This window comes from Equus quagga, chromosome 13 (genome assembly GCF_021613505.1).
Source record: "Equus quagga isolate Etosha38 chromosome 13, UCLA_HA_Equagga_1.0, whole genome shotgun sequence".
NCBI classification, from domain to species: domain Eukaryota; kingdom Metazoa; phylum Chordata; class Mammalia; order Perissodactyla; family Equidae; genus Equus; species Equus quagga.
This window is the reverse complement of record NC_060279.1, coordinates 100,971,071-100,982,440: the sequence shown is the minus strand read 5'-3', so window position 1 is coordinate 100,982,440 and position 11,370 is coordinate 100,971,071. Positions and strand designations below refer to the sequence as shown.

Here is an 11,370-nt window from a genome sequence, read left to right as displayed (position 1 = left end):
CTGCCACTCTATTGTCCTGGCCGGGAAGGCGGGGCCGGCGCGGGGCGGGGCTGGCGGCGCCGGCGCAGCCCGGGGGCGGCGGGAGGAGGAGGCGGCGGCGGTGGAGCCGGGAGCTCCTGTCACCGCTGGGGCCGGGCTGGGCCGGGCGGGAGTGCAGGGACGTGAGGGCGCGAGGGCCGGGACATGGGGCCCGCGAGCCCCGCCACGCGCGGTCTGGGCCGCCGCCGGGGTCCGCCGCCGCTGCCGCTGTTGCTGCCACTATCGCTGCTGCTTCTGCGCGCGCAGCTCGCCGTCGGGAGCCTGGCCGGTGGGAGCCCCGGCGCGGCCGAGGTGAGCCCCGGCCGGGTCCTGGGGGATGGGGGAAGGGGCGGGACCGGGCCTCTGGACCCCGACGCGGACATATCCAGGGCAGAAACCGCAGTCTTTGCAGCCAGGTGGCTGGCCCCAAGGCGCCCCTAACGGCACTAGGCGTTCACGAACCCAGGCCCCAGCTCCCCCATCATCTGTCATCTCAGCCCCCTTCCGTCCTCAGCAAAGGGACTGGCTTTTCCAGAGCCCCTGGTCCCAGAAGTCCAGCCCCCTCAGACCACCGTCTCGACCTACGTGACTCAGCCCAACCCCTTCCCGCCTGAACATAGGACCCATCAGGCAGGAAGGCACCTGGATCCAAGAATCCGGACACCTTGCATTCTCTGCACCCACTGAGGGCCCCCACAGCCTCCCAGAACCCAGGAGTCAAGGCCTCCAGCCACCGCCCCCTGACCCAGGACGTAGCTCTCCAGCCCTCAAGGACTGGTGTCCAGGCCTGCAGGGCCCTGAAGCCCGGCCTTGTCGTCTTTGCACCCGAGAATGGGAGCCTGAGCTGGGGATGGAGGGAGGAGGGGCCAGAACGCCTGGGTTCTGGCCGCCTCCCCCGCGATTCGGGTTTAACCCCTTCGGGCTCCAACGCGGCTGCGTCGGGGTGGGGGCGGAGCCTGTCTCCATGGCAACCAGGCCGCGAGAATCCAGGGGGACCCGGGTCGCCATAGCAACAGGAGAGCCGGGGCGCCCCCGCCCTGTGGGAGCTGTTTCCCGGGGAACGGTCCCTCTACGGAGCCGAGTGTGCAGTGCTTGGTGGAGGAGGCTGCTGCTGGGGGTCTGAACATCTGAGTCCTAGGGAGCAAAGGACCGGGTAACCCACGTGCCAGCGTCCCCTGAGCCCTCACTGACCCCCTCCGCCTTCACCCCCAGGCCCCGGGGTCGGCCCAGGTGGCTGGACTATGCGGGCGCCTAACCCTTCACCGGGACCTGCGCACCGGCCGCTGGGAACCAGACCCACAGCGCTCGCGACGCTGTCTCCGGGACCCACAACGCGTGCTGGAGTACTGCAGACAGGTGGGCTGAACCTACTGGGAGGGGCGTGGTCGGCGGCAAAGCTGGTCCAAGATGGGGTGGGGTCGCCCATAAAAAGCTAGATATGCAAAAGACGTGGTTCAACGGGCTGAGGGATCTAAGAAGACAGGGGAAGCTAGGAGGCGTGGCCAACAAAGAGGCGAGGTGAGGATAGGGCAGGACCTGTTTTTGAGAAACCAGATCAGGAAAGGTGGAGAACTGTGCAAAGACCAGCTGAAGAATATATCCATCCGGTGAAGAGACGGAGTCTAGTGGTAGGGTCCTTAAAGAGTAGGGTTAAGTGGGCGTGGCTAAAGGAAAGGCAGGGCTAAGACAAAAAAACCTATGGACCAGCAAGATAGGGAAAGGGGTGGAGTCCAATGAGAGTGGATAGCGAGGAGGCGTGGCTATAGAAAGGCAAGTCTAGTACACAGAGGCGGGACGGTTACTGAGAAGCCAGACTGAGAAAGAGACGAGGCTTAAGGGAGGGCGGAACCTATGGGGAGATGAACCTGATTGGGGAAGGGAGCAGAGGTGACAAAAAGAGAGGTGTGCTTAGAGGAGGGACCTTTGTAACAAAACTGGACAGGCAAAGGGGCGGGGCCTAAGGATAGCGGGGCTTTTAAGAGAGAGCTACTAGGAGGCGTGGCCAATAGGCAGGCAGGCGCTTAGATATCTAAGACAGATTCTGTGGAGAAGCAGGACCTGGGGCGGAGAGGTCCTTCTGAGCTTTGAAAAGGGACATGGCCAGTGGAGAGGCGCGGCTGGCAATGGGTTGATCGCCCCCAACCGGTCCCTGCAGATGTACCCGGAGCTGCAGATTGCACGTGTGGAACAGGCGACACAGGCCATTCCCATGGAGCGCTGGTGTGGGGGTGCCCGGGGTGGCCGCTGTGCCCACCCCCACCACCAGGTTGTGCCTTTCCACTGCCTGCGTGAGTCACAGGCTAGGGGAAGGGAATGGAGGTCGGGGGTCTCCAAGGGTCAGGTTTCTGGGCCCCAGTCTTGGGTCCACATTAGGGAGCCGGATGCCTGGGTCTGGACTGGGGCAGAGAAGCCTCCGAGGATAAAACTATCTAGATTCCGAGGAGGGTGGGGTCAGTGGCTGTGGGAGGGTCTCTCACTCTGGTGTCCCGCATTCCCCAGCCGGTGAATTTGTGAGCGAGGCCCTGCTGGTGCCCGAAGGCTGCCGGTTCTTGCACCAGGAGCGCATGGATCAGTGTGAGAGTTCAACCCGGAGGCACCAGGAGGCACAGGAGGTGAGGACCCTGGCCCATCCATCCGCACTCCCCAGAACCCGAAAGTCAGGTCCCCTAACACCCTGCTCCTCCAGAACCCAAGAGTCTGGGCCTCCAGCCCCCTCTTCCCACAGAGACAGAACCAGGAATCTAGGCTCCCAACCCCATCAGCCCCCAAGACCCAGGCATCCAGGCCCCCCTCCACCCTCTCCTACATCACAATCCTGGCAACTGGGCCCACTCTTCCCACAGGCCTGCAGTTCCCAGGGCCTCATCCTGCATGGCTCGGGCATGCTTTTGCCCTGTGGCACGGATCGGTTCCGAGGTGTGGAGTATGTGTGCTGCCCCCCTCCGGTGACCCCCAACCCGTCCGGGACAGCAGTTGGGTGAGTGGGAGGGAATCCTCCATGCCCACCCATCCCAAGGCTCCCGAGGCAGGAGATGGAAGCCTGGGGGCCTGGGCCCAGGTTCTTACTGCATCGGGTCTTTCCCTGCTCCCTAGTGACCCCTCCACCCGGTCCTGGCCCCCGGGGAGCAGAGTAGAGGGGGTTGAGGATGAGGAAGAGGAGGAATCCTTTCTACAGCCGGTAGATGACTACTTCGTGGAGCCCCCACGGGCTGAAGAGGAAGAGGAAGAAAAAGCCCCACCCTCAAGCTCCCATACCCCTGCAGGGGTCAGCAAAGGTGGGGCAGTCTCTGAATCCCGAGGCCCCTCCACCCTGGAGGGAGAATGATTTGAGGGAGCCTTGGTGGAGGGGCATCTTTGGGAGGGGTCTGTGGGGCTGAGGCCCAAATGGGGGGAATGGAAGGGATGGGAATAGCTTTGGATAATGTAGAGGTGGAAGGGCTGGCCTGTGAAGAATGCAAAGAGTGAGAGTGGCTTGGGGGTACCTGAAAGTGGAGGAACCGTTTGGTAGGTCTTGAGGATTATTTTGGGAAAGCTTAGAGGATGGTGTAATGGATTCCTAAGATTTGTAAGAACAGGCCCAGTCCAGAACTACATCTCCCATGATGTCAGATAGCAGCTATGGCTAAAATGGACCCATGATGGTCTCCAGTGTGCTCTAGGAAATGTAGTTCTCAAGGTAGGAAAAGTGACCTGGAGATGAGCTTCAGTCTGACTCCGATTCCCGGGCTCGCAGTGACTCCCACCCCAAGGCCCACAGACGGTGTGGACGTGTACTTTGGCATGCCTGGAGAGATCAGCGAGCATGAGGGCTTCCTGCGGGCTAAAATGGACCTGGAGGAGCGTAGGATGCGCCAGATTAATGAGGTGATGATACCGGGGGCCCTAGGATCCCCCACCACATGGAGCTCCCTAAATGCCAGGAAACTCCTCAGAGATACATTGAGACAACCTCCAAGGGCTTGCCAGGCCCCCATCAACCCCTAGCCCTCACCACCACCCCTAAGACGACCTTGACCCACGTAGAATCCCACTGAGATGCTACCAAATGCTATGGGAACTCTGGTCCACAGTATTCTTCCACTTTAAATTCCTCCTGAGTCTTCCCTCTTGGGAACCCAAGAGCCTGTGGGACTAAAGGGATCTGGAGCCTCCAAAGTCTTGAAGAGGGATTCAGAGACTCAGTGAGTGGATCAAGGTGGGTTCTAGGACCCTGAAGCCCCCCTTACCCCCAGGTGATGCGTGAATGGGCCATGGCGGACAACCAGTCCAAGAACCTGCCTAAAGCCGACAGACAGGCCCTGAACGAGGTAGGACAACCTCCAGCGGGTCCCACTCATGCCTGTCGAGGAGCTGGGGCACACCTGGGCTCAGCCTGGCTCAGACCTTGTCCCGCCTCATCCATTTCCGCTCCTTCCTACTTATATAGGCCTCTCCTGGCCCCACCCCCCTACATCTGGCTCCACCCCTCTTGGCTTCCGTCTGACCGGACATTGCTCTTTCCCTCCTCCGATTGGCCATGTTTTGCCCTGTCTTAACTTGATCCTTACTCTGAGGGCTGGCTCTGAAGTTGTCTCAAGCTGGGCCCCCTGTAGACCCAGCCAGGTCCCTCTCAGCCTCTCTTTGATGTGGTCACATCCCTGTTAGGCCCCGCTCCCTGACTCTGGTCCTGCCCCTCTACTCTCACTTTCACTCAGTCCCTCCCGAGCAGGCCCAGCCTCCTGACTCGGTCCCCCCCTCTCAACCTCACCTCGGTGCAGCCGTACCCACTGTGGCCCCGCTCAGGTTGACCCCAATCCCTGACCCTTGCTCCCACCCTTCTCAGACTCGCTGGGGAACAGCCTGGCTCCAGTTGGCCCTGGCCAGGCCTACAGCACTACCTTTCCTACAATACTTGGTCTCTTTCACCTTAACACAGGCCAGCTCTGTTCCTAGATTGTTCCCACCCAATACACTTTACGCCATCAGCTTGGCTCCCAGTAAGTCTGGTGCTGTCCCCACACTACCTGGCCTGTAGCCCCACCCCTTCCGGTCAGTGTCCTGTGATAGTCCCACCTCCAGGTTGACTCTGCCCAGACCTAGGCCCCCTGCTCCCCCACCACCACTTGGCCCTGTAGCCTGCCTTTCCAGACTGCCTTTGACCCCGGCTTTCACCCATCTTCGTCTCTCCTGACCTTGTGCCCACCCCGTTGCCAGCACTTCCAGTCCATTCTGCAGACCCTGGAGGAGCAGGTGTCTGGTGAGCGACAGCGCCTGGTGGAGACCCACGCCACCCGGGTCATCGCCCTTATCAACGACCAGCGCCGGGCTGCCTTGGAAGGTTTCCTGGCGGCACTGCAGGGGGATCTGCCTCAGGTGTGGGGGCTGTGGGGGCAGAGGGCAGAGGGTGAAAAGGGCTGGGATGGGCGAAAGCAGCCTTCATCCCTCCCACAGCCAGAGCGCGTCCTGCTGGCCCTGCGGCGCTACCTGCGGGCGGAGCAGAAGGAGCAAAGGCACACGCTGAGGCACTACCAGCACGTGGCCGCAGTGGATCCCGAGAAGGCCCAGCAGATGCGCTTCCAGGTGCTCAGATTCTTCCAGCTCCCAAATGCCCTGCTATCCCTCAGACTCCTCTCTTGGCCCTCAGACCCTCTTTCTGTCCCTCGGACCTCCTTCCTATTCCTGGAGTCCCCCGTTCTGTCCCTTGGGACCCTTTCCAGTCCCTTGGACCCCCACTTCCCAACCTAGAACACTGCCCTCCCCACACCGTAGACCCCTTTTTGTCCCTTGGATTCCTACTTCCTGTCCCTTGACGCCACTTCCTGTCCCATGGATTCCTACTTCCTCCCCCAGAGTCCCCCTCCTGTGCCTTGAACACTGTTCCTGTCCCTCAACTCTCCTTTCTCCCTAACCCTGCTTATTTTCCCTGGAACCCCTGTTCTGTGCCTTCAGATCCTAATTCCTGTCCCTTGGACGTCCTCTTCCTGTCCGTGAATAATCCATTCTATCTTCTTGAACTCCAAGTCTTACCCTTGAACCACATTATTTCTATATGACCCTCCAATCCCACTTCCTTTTCTGGACGCCCCTCAAACTTCACTTTCTATTCTTCAGACCCTACTTTCTGCCCCTCCTACCCACTTACCTCCACTTCCTTTCTTCTACGCCATGTTCCTTGTGTCCTGTACTTATTTTGTCTCCTGTGCCCCGCTTTTCCTAGCGACTGCTCCTTTTCCTTCTACTTTACCTCCTTTCTCAAGCCTCTTACTTCCTGTCTTCTATACGTCTTTTTCTTCTTTTTGTATTCTGCTTCTCCTGCTCCAGTTTCCTTCCTCTGGTGGCCCAGTTCCTGGCCCTTGTGCGCTGCCACCTGTCCATTATATGTGCTACTTGTCCTCGGACCCTATTGACCTGTCTCCTTCACCCTGCCTCAGTTTCCCCACCTCTAGCCTATACTGCCCCTTCATACTTCATACTCCCTCCCCCACAGGTGCAGACCCACCTTCAAGTAATCGAGGAAAGGATGAATCAGAGCCTGGGGCTTCTTGACCAGAACCCCCAGCTGGCTCAGGAGCTGCGGCCCCAGATCCGTGAGCGCCTGTGACCCCTGGTTCCCATTCTAGATCTCTAAGAGCAGATCCTGACCCCCAACCATTCACTCCCACCCGCCAGTTCAGTTATGTATTCCTATGTGACAAACCCCAGAACTTAGTGACTTGAATCAACCAACTTCTTTGCTCGTGATTCTGCCATCTGGTCTGGGTTCTGCTGGGTGCTTCTCCTGCTGGTCTTGCCGGTGGTCAGGCTCGTAGCTACATTTGGCTAGCCGATCAGTTCGGGCCTGGGACTCTGGCACAAAAGAGCCTTTCTCCCTCTCCGTGTAGGCTTGGGGTCTCTCTTCTCTGGAACCCCTTCACATGGTCTCTCCAGCAGGGTAGCTGGACTTCCTACATGGTGGTTCAGGATCCCCACAAAAGTGGAAGCTGCCACGTCTTCTTGAGGCTTGGGTCCACATTCTATTGGTTAAAGCAAGTCACAAACCCAGTCCAGATTCAAGGAGAGGGCCTACACAAGAGCATGAGTACCAGAAAGCGTGACCTCCCACAGCCCCCAGATCTATTGTGACTTCCTACTGGATGTCCCACACCTAACCCGAATTCCCCTACTCTTTAAGGAGGCCATTCTCTTCAAACTTCAGCCTCCATCCTCCCTGCCAGGGCTGCCTCCATCTAGCTCCCACTTCCCCAGATCATACTCGGGCTGCCCCCAGTCACTCAACTGTTAGGTGCCATCTGCTCACCCAGTTTTGTTTTGTGGGGTCCCTGTGCTCACGACCTCAGCCACCTTTCTGCATGTTCCCCTCAGAGGAACTCCTCCACTCTGAACACCTGGGGCCCAGTGAATTGGAAGCCCCTGCCCCGGCGGGGAGCAGTGAGGACAAGGGTGAGCTGCAGCCTCTGGATTCCAAGGATGGTGAGTTAACCCAAATATAGGTAACACCAGACTTAGGGGACAGGCCCTCAACCTCAATCTAATCCCCTAAAGTCAGGGGTGTCTCAGTCGCCACAGTGAGTGGGAGAGGATGGGAAAGAGTGTCTAAGATTGGGGAGGCCTCTGAGGATCCTTGGTCCTTCTTCTGTGGCCCCTGGGAGGGTGTTTCTCCACCTTTCTTCGATGATGCCCTCCTCTCTTCATTGTTCCACCTGCCTTGCCTCCCCCGGCTGCCAGCAGACACCCCCATGGCCCTTCCAAAAGGTGAGTATCTCACAGAGTAGACCCCAGCCACCAAATCCCATTGAGTCCCTGAACCCGGAATGGAAAAAGGGCCCACAGGTTGGGAACCTCAGACCTCCTGGGGTGGAGTCTGGTGCCCCCTCTAACCCCCTCCTCAGGCGAGGGTAGCACCACTCTGGACTCTCTGGAATGAGATAGCACTTGGGGGGTAGGGTCCACAGAACAAGATGCTGCATCCCCTGGGAAAGAGAATATGTCTCCCCTGGAGCAGTATGAGCGAAAGGTAAGTTAGTCAGACCTGCGGGCACCTGAGGGAGGACGGGAGAGGGGCTGGACTCCTGGGCCTGAAGGAGGAGGGTGCTAAGGGTTTGGATTCCTTGGCCTGAGGGAAGAAGGGACTGAGGACATGGACTTCAGGGTCCTGGGAAGAAGAGGGCTGGGGGATGCCCTCTTGGGACCCAGGGGAGGAGGAGGCTGGGGCCCAGACTGACACCTCCTGCTCCCCCAGGTGAATGTGTCTGTTCCAAGGGGTTTTCCTTTCCACTCATCGGAGATTCAGAGAGATGAGCTGGTAAGAGGAGGAATATTCTGGGTACCTAGGGGGAGAGGTCAGAGGTCAGTGGCTAGGCTGTGACTCCCAAAGCCGCCTAGGGCCCTGGTGAGCCTCTAAGGTGACCCCTGCCCCATCTCCTCTCCCCACAGGCACCAGCCGGGACAGGCGTGTCCCGAGAGGCTGTGTCCGGTCTGCTGATCATGGGAGCGGGTGGGGGCTCCCTGATCGTGCTCTCCCTGCTGCTGTTGCGCAGAAAGAAGCCCTATGGGGCTATTAGCCACGGAGTGGTGGAGGTGAGAGACACAAAGACGTGGAGTGGGGTGGAGTTCCAAATCCTGGGCTTGGAGTGGCTGTGAGATCTGTGGTCAGGTCCCCATGCCCCACTATCCCTCCGCTGTCCCTTTGCAGGTGGACCCCATGCTGACCCTGGAGGAGCAGCAGCTGCGTGAACTGCAGCGTCACGGCTACGAGAACCCCACCTACCGCTTCCTGGAGGAACGACCCTGAACCAGCCCCCTTCACCCCTTCGGCTGAGCCCAGACCTTCCCTCTTCCTGGAGCCCCAGAACCCCGACTCCCAGCCTGGGGGAGGGGTCTTGAAAAAGTTCATTTCACACCCCTTGTGAGGGGGCTGGAAATTATTTTTCCTTTCCAATTCCAAATTCCATCCCTAAGAAGTCCCCAGGTATTCCCAGCTGCCTCCCTGCTTGGGACCTCTTCACCTTAATTTATTTTGTACGTTAATTTATTGTTCCTTAAGGTGACCACTAGCTTGGTCCCAGTGTCTGTTGTTCCCTGAAATTCACCCTCCCACGTGTCCCCCACTAACATCCCAATAAAGTCCTCTTCCCCACCAGGCCATCCTGCGTCTCTGTCGGGGAAATCAGTGTGTAATCATAGCTCTCAGCGCTAGTGTGCATCCTTCCCGGGCCCTCCTCCACCTCCTTAAACCGTAGGCGGGATCTTTAAGTCTGGGCGGGGCCTGTGGGAGGGGGCGGGGCCCGGAGACCTTGGACAGCCTCTCACGCCCAGCCAGGAGCTTTCCGTGGTGCTGAATGGGCCTCGACTTTTAGACCTCTATCTGCTGGGTCCCAGGGTGGACTGCGATGAGGCTGGGCTCTGGCGAGTTTCCCCGGCCTTCTTCTTGCCCTCACGCACAATCACACACAGCATCCCCCGCTAAGCTGCGAGCCCGATGAGACACTGGTAATCTTGAACCGCTCTTCTCATTCGCAAGTCTTCATCCCTTCTTGGGGAGGCAGTAGGAATTCCTCTGGGGCGAGGAAATTTCAGTCACATGTTCCAGAGAGGGTTATGTGGTGTTTGCAAGTGCCTATTGGAATTTATACCCTCACGTGTCCCATTTTGTAACATGTTGGAGTTATTACTCTGCGTGAGCTGTTACCTGTCCCGTGAGGGTTGTTGTGAGGATGAAAACAGTTAATATTTATAGATATTATTTTATAATATCTATATTATATGTTATTTTATAATATCTATATTATATATCTATCTATATATTATATATCTATCTATATATTATATATCTATATTTTATCTATATGATAAATATAGATAATATTTGTAGGTTAATAGAGACGTTAGAACTGTGCCTGCTACTTCACAGGTAATTGTGGGATAAATGTTAAAATGGTATGGGAGCAAACGCCCATGTGGCGCTCACCCTGTGCCCGGCACTGCTCCGAGGGCTTTACATACATTGGCACACTTAATCGTTACTTCTCCTCCATGAAGTGGGCACTACGGCTATCCTAATTTATAGATTGGGAAATGGAGGCAAGGAGAAGTTACATCATGTTCTCAAGGTCACCATCTAGGAAGGGTCGGAGCTAGGAATTCAACCCAGGAAACCTGGCTCCAGCACCCATACAGTTGGCCATTTTGCTAACCTGCTGCCTAATAATTCGTGGCTGTTCCATATGGCGTTCAGGTTGTGCACTGCAAAATTCCAAGTGATATGGTTCACTTCCTAGACATTATAGATTTGCATTTTTACCACAATTTCCCAGCAGATGGCAGTAGTGTGCCATGTTCCTTTGTCAGCACAGCAGGCAATTTTGGCACGAATGACTTAGGAGGGAGCACCTATTTCTAATCCTCCCGAAGGACCTATGAGCTCACAGTGGCTCTTCAAAATGTATACATGTAAATACAGGTCATGTATATTAAATATAGGCCTGGAGGTATTAGGAGGAAGATGCCTACACGATGCAAATCGGAGGCAATGCCACAGCTTCATTAGAGAATGCAGTGTGTAGCAGCATCTGATCCTGGTTATACCTTCAGGTGTACGCCAATGACCCTAGCAGAAATCTATGACCAGCATCACCAGCAGGGGAAAAGCTACCTTTGGGTTTGCACAGCCAAGGTTGATGAACATGCTAACAGTGGGTGAAGAGCTCCAAGCAGGTGGGATGGGAAATGAAAGGCCATTTTGCTCCATGTGCTCAGTGCGTGATTCTTTAATGTTTACCTTTTAATGGCAATACTTAGAGTAATTAATTTAAAAACATTGTTATTATTGAAATTCCAGCAGGAAAAATAACTTTACTATTGCTCATTTGATGTCCTTGTACCCCTAAGCCATTCTTGTTTTCCCACTGAAAATAATGTTAATTCTTTTAATAACACGAAGTTTCTTGGAGACATTTTATCAACGTCAGTGGCATGTGTGTGTACGGATACGTATTGGGATATACATCTTAGATGTCAGCAGAATCTAAGATGCCATTAATGATAAGAAATAATATTATTTTATGTACCAAAAGGAAAAAAAGGCAGAAATTAAACTATGCCACGTAATTGACTGTAAGATGAATTTCAATTAAGCTCTTAGAAGAGGTGACATTTACAGTGTATTTCCATGAATTCTTCACGGGCCAGCTGCCTCTATGTGAGTACACAGAAGAGCTCACGCATGCCGGCACAGGGCAGCTGATGCAGGAGACTTCCACTAGTGGCCCCTAACAACTCCACCTCCCAAAATTCATGCCCTTGGGTAGTGCTCCCTTCCCCACCAAGTCTGGGCTTGGCCACGTGACTGATTTTGACCAACAGGAGGTCAGCAAG

At 56.3% G+C, this 11,370-nt stretch overlaps 1 protein-coding gene across 4 annotated transcripts; it reads left to right on the top strand.

Annotated features, from left to right (window-relative positions):
• The first annotated feature begins 109 nt into the window (after nucleotides 1–109).
• On the top strand, nucleotides 110–9,126 carry APLP1 (amyloid beta precursor like protein 1). 4 transcript variants are annotated; one of them, XM_046681146.1, is made up of 17 exons: nucleotides 110–330; nucleotides 1,231–1,374; nucleotides 2,174–2,306; nucleotides 2,518–2,630; nucleotides 2,862–2,995; nucleotides 3,112–3,293; nucleotides 3,752–3,882; nucleotides 4,251–4,325; nucleotides 5,212–5,370; nucleotides 5,449–5,577; nucleotides 6,485–6,584; nucleotides 7,360–7,467; nucleotides 7,726–7,749; nucleotides 7,941–8,011; nucleotides 8,237–8,299; nucleotides 8,431–8,574; nucleotides 8,690–9,126. In XM_046681146.1, exons 1-17 carry the CDS (start codon nucleotides 184–186, stop codon nucleotides 8,786–8,788), a joined length of 1,956 nt encoding a protein of 651 aa, XP_046537102.1. In that variant the 5' UTR covers nucleotides 110–183; the 3' UTR covers nucleotides 8,789–9,126. The 4 variants fall into 4 exon arrangements, with proteins under 4 accessions (XP_046537102.1, XP_046537101.1, XP_046537100.1 ...); XM_046681145.1 differs by having other exon boundaries at nucleotides 7,723–7,749; XM_046681144.1 differs by having other exon boundaries at nucleotides 3,668–3,882.
• Nucleotides 9,127–11,370: the final 2,244 nt, after the last annotated feature.

Excerpts from the sequence above, each read along its gene's own strand:
- APLP1 (XM_046681143.1), top strand. The coding sequence starts at position 184 with ATGGGGCCCGCGAGCCCCGCCACGCGCGGTCTGGGCCGCCGCCGGGGT. Across the intron at positions 5,371-5,448 it reads TGCAGGGGGATCTGCCTCAG|CCAGAGCGCGTCCTGCTGGC; the intron begins GTGTGGGGGCTG and ends TCCCTCCCACAG. Across the intron at positions 5,578-6,484 it reads CCCAGCAGATGCGCTTCCAG|GTGCAGACCCACCTTCAAGT; the intron begins GTGCTCAGATTC and ends CCTCCCCCACAG.